We start from the raw sequence: 14717 nt of genomic DNA, 5'->3' as shown, positions 1-14717 counted from the left end.
CACAAGTGTCCTCCTTAATACCCATTACCTATTTAGCCCATCCCTAACCACCTCCCTACATCAACCCTGTTTGTTTTCCATGGTAAAGAGTCTCTTATGGTTGGTTTCCCTTTTTTCCCCCTTTCTCAAAGTTCATCTGTTTTGTTTCTTAAATTCCACTTATAAGTGAAATCATAAGGTATTTCTTTCTCTGACTTATTTTGCTTAGTATAATACTCTCTAGCTCCATCCACACTGTTGCAAGTGGCAAGATCTCATTCCTTTTAATGGCTGACAGCTCAGAGCCTGAAACCTGCTTTAGGTTCCGTGTCTCCTCTCTCTCTCTGCCTCTCCCCAGCTTGCACTGTCTGTCTGTCTCTCTCTTCCAAAAATAAGTAAACATTAAAAAAAATTAAATGTTATCAGAACAAGCCTTAATAAAAAGATGACATCTAAGCAAAGGCATGAAGGAAAGGAGGGTAGCCCTTTTCCTTATCTTTTGCTTGGTTAACGCTAACTCATCCTTCAGATCTCAGCCTCCAAATCACTTCTCTGGGAAGCTCTCTTTCACTCCCCACACCAAGTATGTTCCTACCACTGTATGTTCCCATCACAACACATACTTCTTTGTAACATTCACCACAGTTGTGATTACTCGTTCTATATTGACCTTCACCATACCTATGTTAAATTCCAAGAGAACAAGGTTTGCATCTCTCTCATTCACCTCTGCATCTGCAGGGCTTAACAGTGCTAGAAAATGCAGTTGCTCAGGTATTTGTGAAGTACTGAATATATGAATGAAAAGTGGGGCACACTCAGAAAAGGAAAGAGTCCAGAATTGGCATGATGTATCTGAGCAACACAAATAAATTGACCCTTTTATAACCAAGGGTAAGAGAATCAAAAACTGAGGAAAAGGGGGTTGAAGATGAGGCCAGAGAGATCACCTGAAACCTGATTACCTGAGAAAGACTGTTATGAAGCTAAAGAGGCTGAAGGTCATGGAAGGCATTAAGTAGATGAGCACTGTGGTTAAATTTATATTTTATAAGAATCACTCTTGATTAATATGGAAAATAGATTGGTAGATATCTCCTAATAGCCATTCTCTTCACTGTTAGTAACAGAACTCCCAATTTTTAACTGAGTAAAAAAATAATGAGCAAGAATAAAGTGAGATCTCCCAGCTTCCCTTGTGACAAGGTCTGACCACGTGACAAAGTTCTGATGTGCAACTTCTAGAATGTGTCCTTAAAGGGAGGGCATGCCCCTTCACCCATGTCCTCCTCCATTCTACCCCTTGGAATGTTTGTGTGAGAAGTAAAACTCCATCTTGGGTCACAAACTTGAGGGCCATACACGGATACAACAAGCAGAAAGCTGATGAGTAGCTTGGTTCTCAGTTGACTGATGTCATGTCAGTTTTGGACTAGATTTTTACTTGAAAGAGAAATAAAAGTTTGTAAGTCACTGTCATTTTTAGTCCGTTACGTATACCTTAGCTAAATGCTAATCAAAGGTGTCCAGGCTCAAGAAAGAAAGATGACTGCTGCTGTAATCTATAGAAGAGCTGATGAAAGCGTGATTAAGGTGTGACAAAGGAGATGGAGAGAAAAGAAAGGGTTGAAAAAATATTTAGGCAGAACTACAATACTTAGAAAGTGAGTGGAAACTAGAATGACTGATTCACTCCAGATGGAGGCTTTCTTTCAGGTGTTGACTGATCTGTGAATATTAAGAGTAGAAGATACCAACCAGTGAGGTTTTGAATGAAAAACACCTCCAAATCATTGGCAAAGGGTCAAAAGTTAAATGCAGATTTAACTCTTGATATGTAAATAGTAAACTGAGCTGGGAGGAAAGTCAAAGATGTTCATTCAATAAATATTTGCCAAGCACATATTATGTGCCAGGCACTATGATAAGGATACAATGGTGACCGATACAGTCATGGATTGTGACCTCATGAGGTAGATAATTAATTACCAACTGTTAGAAGTGCTACATGCAAAAAAACATGAGGAATTATGGGAGCTAGAGTCTAGGAGGAGTTATCTGAGGAAACAGCATTTGAGCTAAGTACTCAAGAATGAATACAAGTTAACTATGTAAAGTACGGGGGAAAGCACTGCAAGCCAGGGGATAGCAGGTACAAAGGCCCTGAGATGGAATAGCACATTACAGGTTAGAAGAACTGAGAAGGCAATGTGGTTAGGGCACAGAGAGGGAGCAAGAGAGGTGTGGTTCAATTCAATTCAACAAACAGTACTGACAGTCCAATGTTTGACAGCCAATAAGATAAAACTAGGGTGGGCAAGGGCTGGATCATGCAAGGCCTACAGGTCACATGTAGAATATGTTTTATCCTAAGAAGAATGGGAAGCTATTACAAGGTTTTAAGCATCAGTTTGTGTTTTCTGGCCTAAGAATGGAGAAACAGATTGGAGTGATGCAAAAGCGGACATAAGGTAATGTAGCAATTGCAGTAACCTTGACGGAAGATTGTGAAGATGGGGAGAAGCAGACAGAATCAAGGGCTATTTAGAAATGTAAAATGTAAATTGATGAGATTTGGCAACTGAGTGAGGGGATGAGTGAGGTTCCTATCTTCTGCAACTGGAGGAGTACTACGTATAGAATGAAAATTGATGAGGAAAATATGTTGAGCTAGGGCTGTTTTTAAGACACCTAAGTGGGGATGTCAATCAAGTAACTGAGAAGAGAGATCTGGGAGTCATCAGTAATTGAAGCTCAGAATAGGGAGGAAACAATTCTCGAAAAATGTCTGAGAAAGAAAAGGCCCTAAAGAAATGTTTAGATGTAAAGGCTAGAGGCAGGTGAGCCTCAACAGAGGCTATGAAGCTGCAGTTAAAGTAGCTGTACAACCATGAGTGGAATCACGGACACCAACAAAAGACTGTTAATGATGAGGAACTAGTTAATAGTAATAGATGGTACTGAGAAGTGAAGTAAACTGAAGACTGGGAAACCATCACTGAATTCAGAGACATGAAAGTCACTTGGTGAGCAAGAGTAACCTTATTAAGAACGGTTTCAATAAAGGTTGTAGAAGTCAAAACAGACTGAGTGGATGAATGGGAATGGAGAGAGAAAAAGCATCCAACTGTTTTGAGAAGTTAAGGTATAGAGAGGGACCAAACAGGATGGTAACTGAAGGGAAAATAAGGTAGGGCGGTTTGTTTGTTGTAACAGGAAGTCTTTAGCATGTTTAAACAATGGTGAGAATATAGTAAAATAGGAAAAACCTACGTCAGAGATTCCCAAAGAAGGACGGACTAGGATTCAGAGCAGGAAGAGGCACTGGCCTGAAGAGGTGTGAGGGAAAGAGAATGATGCAGATGTAGGTGGGTGACCAAGTTTTGTTGTAACATTTTGTGGCAGCTCCCAACTGATAGCTTCTACTTTTACCTATAAATTAAAAAATGTTACCTGCAGGGGCGCCTGGGTGGCTTAGTCGGTTAAGCGTCCGACTTTCGCTTGGGTCATGATCTCGCGGTTCGTGGCTTCGAGCCCCGCGTCGGGCTCTGTGCTGACTGCCAGCTCAGAGCCTGGAGCCTGTTTCAGTCTGTGACTCCCTCTCTCTCTGACCCTCCCCTGCTCACGCTGTCTCTCTCTCTCCCAGAAATAAATAAAAATATTAAAAAAAAAAAAAATGTTACCTGCAGAAAACTTAAGAGAATGGGGTGAGGGGAATAAGGTTTAAGAATATTGGTTTGAAATAGTCATTGCAGAGGGAGAGACTAGAAAATAGTGGGATTATAGGGGCTGAGACCCCATTTGACACTGGTAATCATGAATTCATTGTGATGTAAATCTGCTCTGTAGTGATTTCCTTGGGCTTTTAGCTGTCCAAATGCAAACATAGGCAAATGTCTCATTTTATCTGATTCCAAAAAAGAATTGACAAAGAAATCTAGCCTGTTCCAAGAGTCACTGGGATTTAAGCTGGACAGGAATCGAAAGATATTAACAGAAGGCGTTAATGGAGAGAAGGTAGAATCAATGGCTTGAATGCTCCAGTGAAATCACAGAATAATATTGGAGAAATAGATCAATAAACAAAGTGGAAGGAATACAGTCAGTGAATAAGATGCTGGTAATAGTGTTTTAATTTGGGGTAATGACAATGGCCAGGACATAACTAAGGGAGTGGGTGGCTAAGAGAGAGTGAAAATTATTGGAGACTGGGTCAAGGAACAAGAAACCAAAATACTGAATGGACTGTCCATGTAACATTAAACCATCAAAGGAATGATGGGAAGACCAAGGGCTAGCTACTTAGAGGAAAGTAGGATTGGTGGTTACTAAGGACAGTAATGAGACTGTGGTATAGCTGAATAGGTTCAAAGGAATTAGACTTTGCAAATGAGTTAAGTTCTGAAGCTACAATGAATGGGAAGAACATGAACGCTGTCACCAGTATGTATAAGGGATAAAGCTTTGTTAACACTTACTCTTGTGTTGTGCTTGAAACATCACATTGTTTTCATTATGCCAACGGCTATCACTTTATGGCAAGACCTGAAGGAACTGTCAGTGACTATAGATAGGTAACAGCAGGATTCTTCTCCTAAGTACTGAGCATATTTATAAACAGAGAGGAAAGATGATATAAAAAAGGTAGGGATTAAATGATGGATTAGATTGAGAGATACTTGTTTTCCCATGCCTAGGGACAGGTTGGGTACAGATAAGCAAGCAAAGATAAGCCTCTGCAAGTTCAAAGAACATAGCCTTTAGAGCCCAGACAGATCCTGTTCCTGGCCCTTCTCCAGCAGTAATAATTAAGTGGCATGGAAACCCAGACAATTCACAATGGACATTTACTGGCACAAGGATACATACAAATGTCCAAGCGGAATAGTCCTTTCAGCAGCAGCACAATATTCCAGATCCCCATTCCCCGCATCTTGGAATTGTTACATTTACAAGTGGTTTCACCTGCACTTGTACTTTCCGAGGAGAGAACTCTATTGAGTAGACATGAAGCCACTCAGTAGGGAAGTTCCTGGTCAGCAACTGCTACATTCCTAACAAAACTTTCTGTTCACGATAAAGAGCCAAAGAGGCAAAAAGCTGTTTGGAGCCACTTTTCTCAAACAGTAATTAGGTATAAGATGGGCTTCTGGTACATTCTGGATTCTTGCTTCTTCCATTAAGTGGGAATACTACCTCTTATAGTTTTGCTATAAAGAATAACTAAGACATATCAGCATAAGAGCGCATACAAATTGGGTGATTCAATGGATATTTTGAGAAGCAGCCTGGTGTAAAAAAAAGAACATGGGATTTTAAAGTCAGATCTAGGGGCACCTGGGTGGTTCAGTTAAGTGTCTGACTCTTGATCTTGGCTCAGGTCATGATCTCACGGTCCAAGAGTTCAAGCCCTACATTAGGCTCTGTGCCAACAGCACAAAGCCTGCTTCGGATTCTCTCTCCCCTGTCTCTCTGCCCCTCCCCGACTCATGCTCTCTCTCAAAAATAAATAAAAAACATTAAAAAAAATAGTCAGGTCTTTATTCTAATATAGGGTCTGCTACTAAAGAATTTCAACTTCCTAATCCACACAGGGGAGAAAAATGTCTCTTGTGTGTGGTTGTAAGGAGTTTTTTAAATGACTGTGGGAGCCAATGTCTAAAAGCTTCCATTTCCTCCATAAAAAATAAAACATGGTCACCTGATGGGGGTAGTTGAGGGTGAAATGGGGGGTGAGAGCAGTGAAGGTGTAAAATAACTGCCATGGTAATTAGGAGAGGAAATACACCAGGTACCCAAAAAGGATTGCTTGTTGGTAGTGAGGGCTTGGTTGAGGTTGGAGACCTGGAGTACTCAGTGGCACTTATTACACAGCTATGTTTTTCTCTAGCAGCCTGAACAGAGGACCAGAAAAGATAAAACAACTGGAATGACACAATGAGGACGAGGATGCAAAGGAAGCAAGAAGATGCAGTGATGGATAGGCCATTCAGACTGGTGAATACAGAAGTAAATTCCCCCAGGAGGGCGATAATGAGAGGAAAATGGAGAGGCTCAATATAGAAAGAACAGAGACTGCGTGACAAGGTGGTATAAAGGATGGAAGAGCTGGAATTAGATTAGACATGCAGGTAACATTAAAGAGGTCCCGAGGATTTGTGTTATCCCTTCCCCCCCTCCCCCCATAACCATCATCATCATCTACTTCTCCCTTGGGTTCCTCTCCCTCAGATCTGGCTGTTATTACAGAATATAGTCCCTCAAGTTTCCCCTTTCTGACTGCTCCTGAAGACAAGCACATAGACCTTTTCTGTTTAGAGGCTATACTGCTCATCCTGCGGAAGACAGAAAATAGAAAGTAACAACTTGGGGAAATGGTTGAAGTTCCAAAACACCCCAAAATTCTTATAGGTTTCATCTCTGTTCTGGGATACTGACTTTCCAAGAGGCGTTCCCTAAAAGCCCTGTGATTTCTTAATCTATTGTCCTTAAATATCTCCTCCTTTCCCTAAATTTAGCTGAATTTCTTCTTGTAAGATAGAGTCCATGAAAAAATAGTTATGAATGAATGCATATCTGGCTCACAAATGAGCCATTTAAGTCAGACAGATTTAAGTGAAGGACAGCTAGAAAAAGCTCTCATTTTCCCTGTCATCTGGGCAGGAACCAACTTCCTGTTGCTATTACCAATATTAAAATTGTACCCACAGACCTTGCTTTAACCAGGTGCCCGGGAATCTTCTACACATAGAAGGCAATTTTTCCACTGACAGGGCTAAGGCCAGCAGATATGCAATAACGGACAGAAAAGGATGGTGCCAATAAAGTAGGCAAAGCCGCCTGCCCAGAACATAAACCAAACAGAGTAAAAGCGGGTTTATTGGCTCCAGGGAAAGGAGCAATAGCACCCAGCTCTCAGGCAATCCCTCACTCTACATAAAGGCTGCATCCAGCCCAAGGTCCACTGGCTCCTTCAATTTGAGGGTCCATCCAGTGCCTCCCTTCCCGGGGCTGGGGAGGGCTAGCTGCCTGACGGCGAGGTTCCGGGCTGTTCAGCAGCAACACCTGGCCCAGATGAGGCAGTCTCGTAGTCTGCGATGCGGCGCTGTACCAGGGCAGGCATGAGCTGCACGTAAGCGGCCATGAGGCGGTGGTTGGAATGGATCAGCTTTCCAGCACAGCTGTGCAAACAGGCCTCCTGGAAGGAAGACAGGGTGAAGCAGAGGCCAAAGGTGTCCTCTCGGGTCCGTCTCTTTCCTTCCCATCCCTAGCCTAGGGGTGAGGGTCGTGGAAAGGCCAGGGACAGAGGTACGGGGAGTGGCGGTTGGGAACAGTCTTCGGCGCACCTCCCTACTGAGCTCCCCGCCTAACCTCCTCAGCATCCAGAGCTCGGTGGTGCAGGCTGGGCACGCAGCGCTGGAAGCAGAGTTCCGTCATCCGATTGTAGACCAACAGGAAATCCCGCAACTAAGAGAAAAGGGGACAAAGAACTCAGCGATAAGGGGTTAACTCGAGGCCGCGTCTTCCGAGATTTCACAGGGCCCCGCGCCGCAGTCCGACGTTCTCAGCCCTCAGATCTCCAGCCAAACGTACAAGGATGCTGACTGAACTTATGACCCTGCAGCAACTTAGGGCACACTCACGTTTCTCAGCTGCTGTTGCTGCTGCTGCTGTGCCTCCATCGCGCCACCGGCGCACCCTACGTCACTTCCCCACAGCTTCTTGGTAACGCCCCGGAAGTGATCTTTCCTCCTTCCACAGGGACTGAGGGGTTGGCTCAAAGATCGCCCTGCCCCCGGCTTTAACATCATTTCCGCCCTTATAATCTGCGACGTGGCCGGCTTCTTCTGCCCGGGAGGGGACGTCACTTCCACCGAATCCCTGACCTGCTGCTAGGATCGCGACGGGAACTGGAGCCCGAGGTCCCCGCGCGGCCCGGGCCTGGCGCCCTAAGGGGAAGAGCGGCCCGGCCGGAGGTGAGAAGGACATACTTGGGCGAGGGGAAGTTGAACGCACGAACCTGCCCTGAGGGAAAGATGCCACTGAGCTCTGGGGAAGGATGAGGACACACCTGATGCCCAGGTGTAGGGGGGGCGGGGACTCACACACCTGGGGGACATAACTGACTTTGGAAGGGATCACCTATGTCCTGGAAAAAAGAGGCTTTTCCCAGAGGCCGGGAACATACACCAACTGCTTCAACTAAGGCCTTGGGGGGGAGGGCCCAAGGAAGAGGAGGTGCATGAGATGGAGGAGGAGGAGACCACCTGAAGAAAAGGGGAAGAAACACTACAGGAGTGTGAAAGGCCAAGCAAAGAAAAACATACCTGAATGGGAGGAGTAGGCTCCTGAGCCTTGGAAAGGGGTTAATCTGATGAGGGGAAACAGATGCATGGGGATAAGCTCCAAGACAGCACACACTTTATCTCTCTTGGTCACTGCTGTCACCTCAAATAATGCATGACACATAGTAGGCACTCATTAAATGTCTGTCGAATGACTGAATGCATGAATGAACACCTCAACCCCTGGTGGGGTTGAGGGTTCACGAGAAGACACCTGGGGCTTTGGTGTGCATGTGTAAAAATAATGTGCCTTGGAGAGGAAAAATACATATCCATGAGAAGAAAGGAGTGGTGGCTGAACCCCAGAATACTCAAGTCCTAGGACAACCTCTAAAACTTCTGAAATGGCAAGGAGACCTTTCTTTCTGGAGTACTGGCCAGTTTCCAGAACTGTCTCTGTTGGGCTTTGCAGGGCGCTGGGGTGGAGACTTTGACTCCAATCCCTTCCCTAGCCATGACGGACGGGATCCTAGGGAAGGCAGCCACGATGGAGATCCCCATCCATGGGAACGGTGAAGCGGGGCAGCTTCCTGAGGATGATGGGCTGGAACAGGTGCTTCTGTTTGATTCTTCTCCATATTCTTTCAATTTAGGAATCCCAAATCATAAGCCCTGGGCTCTCACCCCATTCCAATAGCCTTCCCCTAACTTCTCTAACTCCCTCTAATCTTTTTACAAATCTTCGTTCTGATTCTATGCAGACTTCCCTTGTGTGCTCTCTCTGTGATGCTTCAATCCAAGCTTGTTCTGACCCCCTAAATGCTTCAGCTGCCCCTATGTTCCTGAAGCCCCCCTCTTCTCTGGCCTATAGGACCTCCAGCAGGTGATGGTGTCGGGACCCAACCTCAATGAAACCAGCATTGTGTCTGGTGGCTATGGGGGCTCTGGTGATGGACTTATCCCCACAGGTATGAATGATCAGAACAGGACAGGAAGCTTTAGTGCAGAGAGAGAGAGGAATGATTCTGGGGAGTATAGGATATGTCAAAGAAAGCTTGAATTATGTCTGGAGATCTTGGGAACTTGTGCTAGTATGAACCATATGGACTGTCCTCAGCCCAAAGCTAGTGCCCAGGGTTGTCCAGCTGCTCCCACTTGCCACTTAGCCCCTACATGTGTCAATGTGTCCTTTCTCTGCTACCACCACCTGAATCATGTTAAGAACTCTGGTTTCACAGAAATTCTCCATGCTCTAGAGCTTGAGCCTGATTTGGAACTCTGAAGCTTCTTAGAGTTTTACTTAGACTCTAAAGCTTAGAGGAGCAAAAGTCCCTGAATCTCACACTGACTAGGGTTCCACATGGGAATGTTAGTGATCCACCATCCTTGACCTGCCACCCCATATTCAATGTATTGTTTTCAGTTTCCTCTGTCCCCATACACCAGCAACTCTCTCCCCCACTCCAGCCCCCATCACCACCTCAGAAGGAGGCCAGATGTATATTGGGGTTTGGGTCTCAGGGGACAAAGTATGAGTTCTTCCTAGTGAGTAGGAGAATCTCATTGTCTGTAGTTTCTGCTACTTCAGGGAAGGAATTTTCATATGCTGGGTGGGAGGTATGGGTGGAGCCACAGAGACGTTTGATTATATCTGAGAGAGGCTGGTGTCAGAGAACTTGGTCCTTTAGGGTCTGGCCGCCATCCATCTCACAGTACCACTCCTGCTGGCCCTGGAGATGAGGTGGCTCGGGGCATCGCTGGAGAGAAGTTTGACATCGTCAAGAAATGGGGCATCAATACATATAAGGTGGGATTTAAGCACCTTTCCCTTTCCCCAAACTCCCCCTGGCTACCCTTTTCCCATCTGGATTCCACTATTCCATCTACGGTTGAGACTAGGAGCCTGGGGATGCTAGGGTAGATACCAGTTTGGAGGGGCAGGGGTGGGGGGTGGGGGGCAGGTCTCTGACCTATTCCCCCATTTCCCAATCAGTGCACAAAGCAGCTGTTATCAGAACGATTTGGCCGAGGCTCCCGGACCGTGGACCTGGAGCTGGAGCTGCAGATTGAGCTGCTGCGTGAGACGAAGCGCAAGTATGAGAGTGTCCTGCAGCTGGGCCGGGCACTGACAGCTCACCTCTACAGCCTGCTGCAGACCCAGCATGCACTAGGTGACGCCTTTGCTGACCTCAGCCAGAAGTCCCCAGAGCTTCAGGTGCCTTGGTCAGGCCAAAGAGGGTGGGGGGACTGGGCCCGGGCCCTCCCAGGCAGTCAGCCCTCAGCCTCCCTCCCTCCCTCCCTCCTGCAGCCCAGAGGGAGAACCCCTCCAGGGTGGGCCCAGCCCTACCCCCGGCAGCACTCACCTGTGGAGGCAGCCTAAGGGTTTGTACAGAGGTTCAGAAGTTGGAGGGGTGGGGGAGACAACACACTAGATGCCTCACAAGTAACCCTTTTCTGCATCAGTGCTCGGCCTAATCAGAGCCCTTCCCTTGCCTGCTGCACTAGCTTTCCTTATTCTAGTCCTGTGAACTTATCTGAGAATCCCACTCCCACATTCCTACCCTAGGCATCTCTGGGTGGTCCCACTAACTTTCTGGCTAAGAGAGAGCCTTGCTGGAGGCAGTCCTTTGTTATTCCAGTTTCAATGGCTGTTTCCTCCCTGGGGAGGAGGGGAATGAGGGCCCTACAGCTTGATTCAGGTAGGAACTGTTACTCAAGGCTGTCCTCCTCTTCTGCCTTCAGGAGGAATTTGGCTACAATGCAGAGACACAGAAGCTGCTGTGCAAGAATGGAGAGACACTGCTAGGGGCTGTGAACTTCTTTGTCTCTAGCATCAACACGTTGGTCACCAAGACCATGGAAGACACGCTCATGACTGTCAAACAGTATGAGGCTGCCAGGTGTGGGCATCAGCAGGGCCCAGGGTTTTGGGAGTTGGCTGGCACGGGTGGAAGTTTGAGCTTTGGGGTTATAAGAATTGAGGAAGGAAAGGAAGAGTATGTGTGACACAGGGGTGGAGACCAGCCTGTATCACCCCTTCCCCAGGCTGGAATATGATGCCTACCGAACAGACTTAGAGGAGCTGAGCCTAGGCCCTCGGGATGCAGGGACGCGTGGTCGACTCGAGAGCGCCCAAGCCACTTTCCAGGCCCATCGGGACAAATATGAGAAGCTGCGGGGAGATGTGGCCATCAAGCTCAAGTTCCTGGAAGAAAACAAGGTGCCAACCCCACCCCTTTGACCCCAGTCCACTTCCCCATCTGTAACACTGACCTACCCCTAAAACCCTCCCCATCACTGGATGGGGAAATGCAGCCTGGCTAAGAAGTGAGATCTTTCCCCCAGCCCCTTCACCTCCTGGACCTTTTCAGTCACCCACCCTCCAATCCCTGACCCTTTTCTATTGGAGTATTTCATTGCTGATCCCAGGAACATAACTGGGAAAAATCGCCCCCAACCCTGGGCTGGGGTACCAGAACGCCAGGCCCAGCGAATCAAGTCAGCTTTCTCCCATCAGATTGCCCTTATCCTTTGATTCCATTAGTGGAGTTCAGCCCCCACCCTAAAAGCATCATCAGAGCAGAATCCATGTACCCCTGGTCTGGGCTCAGGCTCAAGAAGAGCATCTGAGTCCAGTCTCAGCTGACCCTGCTGGACCCCCAGATCAAGGTGATGCACAAGCAGCTGCTGCTCTTCCACAATGCCGTGTCAGCCTACTTTGCTGGGAACCAGAAACAACTGGAGCAGACCCTGCAGCAGTTCAACATCAAGCTGCGGCCTCCAGGCGCTGAGAAGCCCTCCTGGCTAGAGGAGCAGTGAGCTGCTCCTAGCCAAACCTGGCTATCAAGGACATTGGGAGAGGCAGTCCCAGGGTGGGAGAGATTGGACATGGGACATCCCTTGCCACCAGCCCTCTGGCTTGGGTTCCCTTTCCCTGGCTGGGGCCTCACACCAGTTTTGCCCAAACTGCTGTGGTAGGGAGGGGGCCTGCAGGCCCAGCAGCTGCTGCCCTGTCCTTTATCTTCCTGGCCACTGGGCTTCATTCCCAGATCTTTTCCTTCCACTCCACAGCCAAAGGCTATGACAAAACCACTCCCTGGCCAATGGCATTACTCCTCAGGCCTATCCCCAGCTCCTGGGGTGTGCCCCCTGACCAATGGCAGAGCCTCAAAAGGCCCTGTCAGCCAATGGCAGCTCTTCTTGGGCTCCCCAGGGCCAATGATGTTGCCTCCAATACCCTTTGTCCCTCCTCTATGCGTCCCCATTGCAGAGGAGGGGACTGGGACCAAAGGGGTGGGGATAATGGGGAGCCCCATTTCTGGCCCTGCATCTGAATGGGCTTCCCCTCACCTACCCACCCAGTTTAATTGTGCTTAGAGCCCTGGAAGATTGGGACCTAGCACTAGGAATAAACCTTTCATAAAAGCAGGCCCAGTGAGGTCAATTTGTGGAGGGGGGACTTTAGGAGGGCGGGCTGGGTGGAGAAGTACTCAGTCTGATCATACACCAAAATCCTATCAAGTCAGAAGAGCAGAGGCCAGATAGCTGAAGTCACAGGTTTCACAAACAGTCTCGAGATCCTACTCCTCCCCCAGCCCCATCTGGAGCCTAAGCTTTATTTGCTCTTTAGGACAGCACCGAGATAGCTATGGTCTTAAAAGCACAGGGCCTAGAGGGGGTTGGGCCCGCTGACCTTCATCATCCATTCATTCATACAGCAAATATTTACTAAGTGCTTTTATTTGCCAGGCACTGCGCTAGACCCTGGGGAAACATCAGTGAATAAAACACAGTCCCTGCCCACAGCGCTCATGGCCTAGTGGGGGATAGAGACCAGTAACCAGGCAACTACAATACAGTGATGAGTACTAGGATACAGAAGTTCAGGGAGCTATGGGAGTGCAGAGGAGGGGCGTCTAGCCCAGACTAGAGCAGAGATGAGATGTCAACTTGAAAACTAAGACCCGAATGGCAAATAGGCACAGCCAGCAAAGAGTAGGGAGAAGAGCAACCTAGGCAGAGATACCAGTATATGTGTTGGCCATAATAGAACCAGAGTGCAATTCACTTTGGAATGAAAAGTGGAAGGGGAGTGGCTAGAGGATGACTACAGAGGTGAGGCAGCGAGGGTTTGCACTGGGCCTGTTCAGGCTCATTAAGAACTTTTGTCCTTAGAGGAGAAAGGGAGCTGTGAAGCTTTTTCAATCACAAGTTTGATGGGATGGGAGAAATCTATGGTTGAGAAAGTAGTCCTCATGAAGCCTGAAATAGTGTTATACAGACCCTGGCTCCCTCACATTGGGTAGTCTAGTCGCCCTGGCCCAAAACCCCAAAGCAAGCATGAACCCTGAGGCTCATTCACAAACATTAGAGCACCTGTGCTGGGTGCCAGACCTCATCAAGTGGATGAGAGGTTGAGGGTGCACCCAGGTGTTGAACCCTTATCAACCTTGTGTGGGGCAAGAAAGCACTCCAACAGCACTTTGACTCAGTCAGGGCCCAGGTACCATCACTTCTGTGCTCCTTGGCCAAGGAGAGCTCCAGATTTTTCAATGTTCTCCCCTACCTCTGGAGAGCTGCAAGAAGGGGACAACCCAGCCAGCAGATTCTCATAGACCTGAGATCCGCAGCCTGGTTTTGCTCTTTGTCACTGACTCTGCAGCTCCCAGGCAGCCTTTCTGGGTTTTGGTCAGCCTGCAGTCATCTNGGGCAAGATCTAAAGCAGTGCTCTAACCCTGGCTACACCGCTTTCTAGCTGAGTTAGCTGATCAGGGTTAACGTCTGGGGAGCCAAGGGCCCTCAGTTTCTTCTGCTGTAAAACACATCTAATAAAAGAAGATACCTATTAAGATTATGAATATTGAAGGAGATAATATATGTAAAGTGATTCGTTATGTGTCTGGCACATAATAAGCACTCAGTCCCTGTTAACTGTTATAATTTTTATTATTTTCCACCGGGGCTGCTTTTCCACAATGCGATGACTGAATTGCTCTGGTCTTTGGAGTGTGGAAGGGAGTCGCTGGATGGTCTGAACCATAATCTCCTCGCAAGGGGGCTCCTCACCTACAGCCAAATCAAGTCCCCCACCTTTCACCCCGTCCACTCCTTCTCCTAGCGGTCTGGGTACTGCCCTTCCACCTGGGGGCCCTTCTGTCGCCTAGAGATCCATGCAGAGGTACAGACTATCCCGTGTCCCCCTGCGCAGCAGGGAACACGCTAGCATATTCCCAAGGAGCCCCCGAAGAAAGCTGGGAAGTGCACCTCCTGGAGGGCCCGGACCGGTTCCCAGAGTCCGAAATTTCTGCTGCCCAGCTGCGTTTTCTTGACGGAGCCTCACCCCAGTCCCTGAGAACTGCCTCGGAGCGGTCGGGAGCCGGAGGCAGCTGGCAGAGATCGTGGATCCGGGATCCGGCTCACGCGTTCCCCTACCCGCGGGCTGAGGCAGCTCCC

General features: G+C 47.9%; 2 protein-coding genes across 2 annotated transcripts; one reads left to right on the top strand and one right to left on the bottom strand.

Moving 5' to 3' along the window:
• Positions 1–6840: 6840 nt before the first annotated feature.
• TIMM10B (translocase of inner mitochondrial membrane 10B) lies at positions 6841–7698 on the bottom strand. The gene is made up of 3 exons (XM_077759547.1): positions 7623–7698; positions 7351–7446; positions 6841–7177 (listed from the first exon to the last, which is right to left on the bottom strand). Exons 1-3 carry the CDS (start codon positions 7659–7661, stop codon positions 7001–7003), a joined length of 312 nt encoding a protein of 103 aa, XP_077615673.1. The 5' UTR covers positions 7662–7698; the 3' UTR covers positions 6841–7000.
• A 113-nt stretch (positions 7699–7811) lies between these two features.
• ARFIP2 (ARF interacting protein 2) lies at positions 7812–12692 on the top strand. Its single transcript, XM_077759546.1, has 8 exons — positions 7812–7955; positions 8737–8877; positions 9136–9232; positions 9953–10071; positions 10258–10479; positions 11007–11164; positions 11310–11484; positions 11928–12692. The coding sequence occupies exons 2-8, from the start codon at positions 8779–8781 to the stop codon at positions 12081–12083; spliced, it is 1026 nt and encodes a 341-aa protein (XP_077615672.1). The 5' UTR covers positions 7812–7955; positions 8737–8778; the 3' UTR covers positions 12084–12692.
• Positions 12693–14717: the final 2025 nt, after the last annotated feature.

Source organism: Crocuta crocuta, unplaced genomic scaffold, assembly GCF_008692635.1.
Source record: "Crocuta crocuta isolate KB4526 unplaced genomic scaffold, BGI_CrCroc_1.0 scaffold43, whole genome shotgun sequence".
NCBI classification, from domain to species: Eukaryota; Metazoa; Chordata; class Mammalia; order Carnivora; family Hyaenidae; genus Crocuta; species Crocuta crocuta.
Note: the sequence above shows the minus strand (reverse complement) of the source record. Positions and strands in the feature narration are given on the sequence as shown.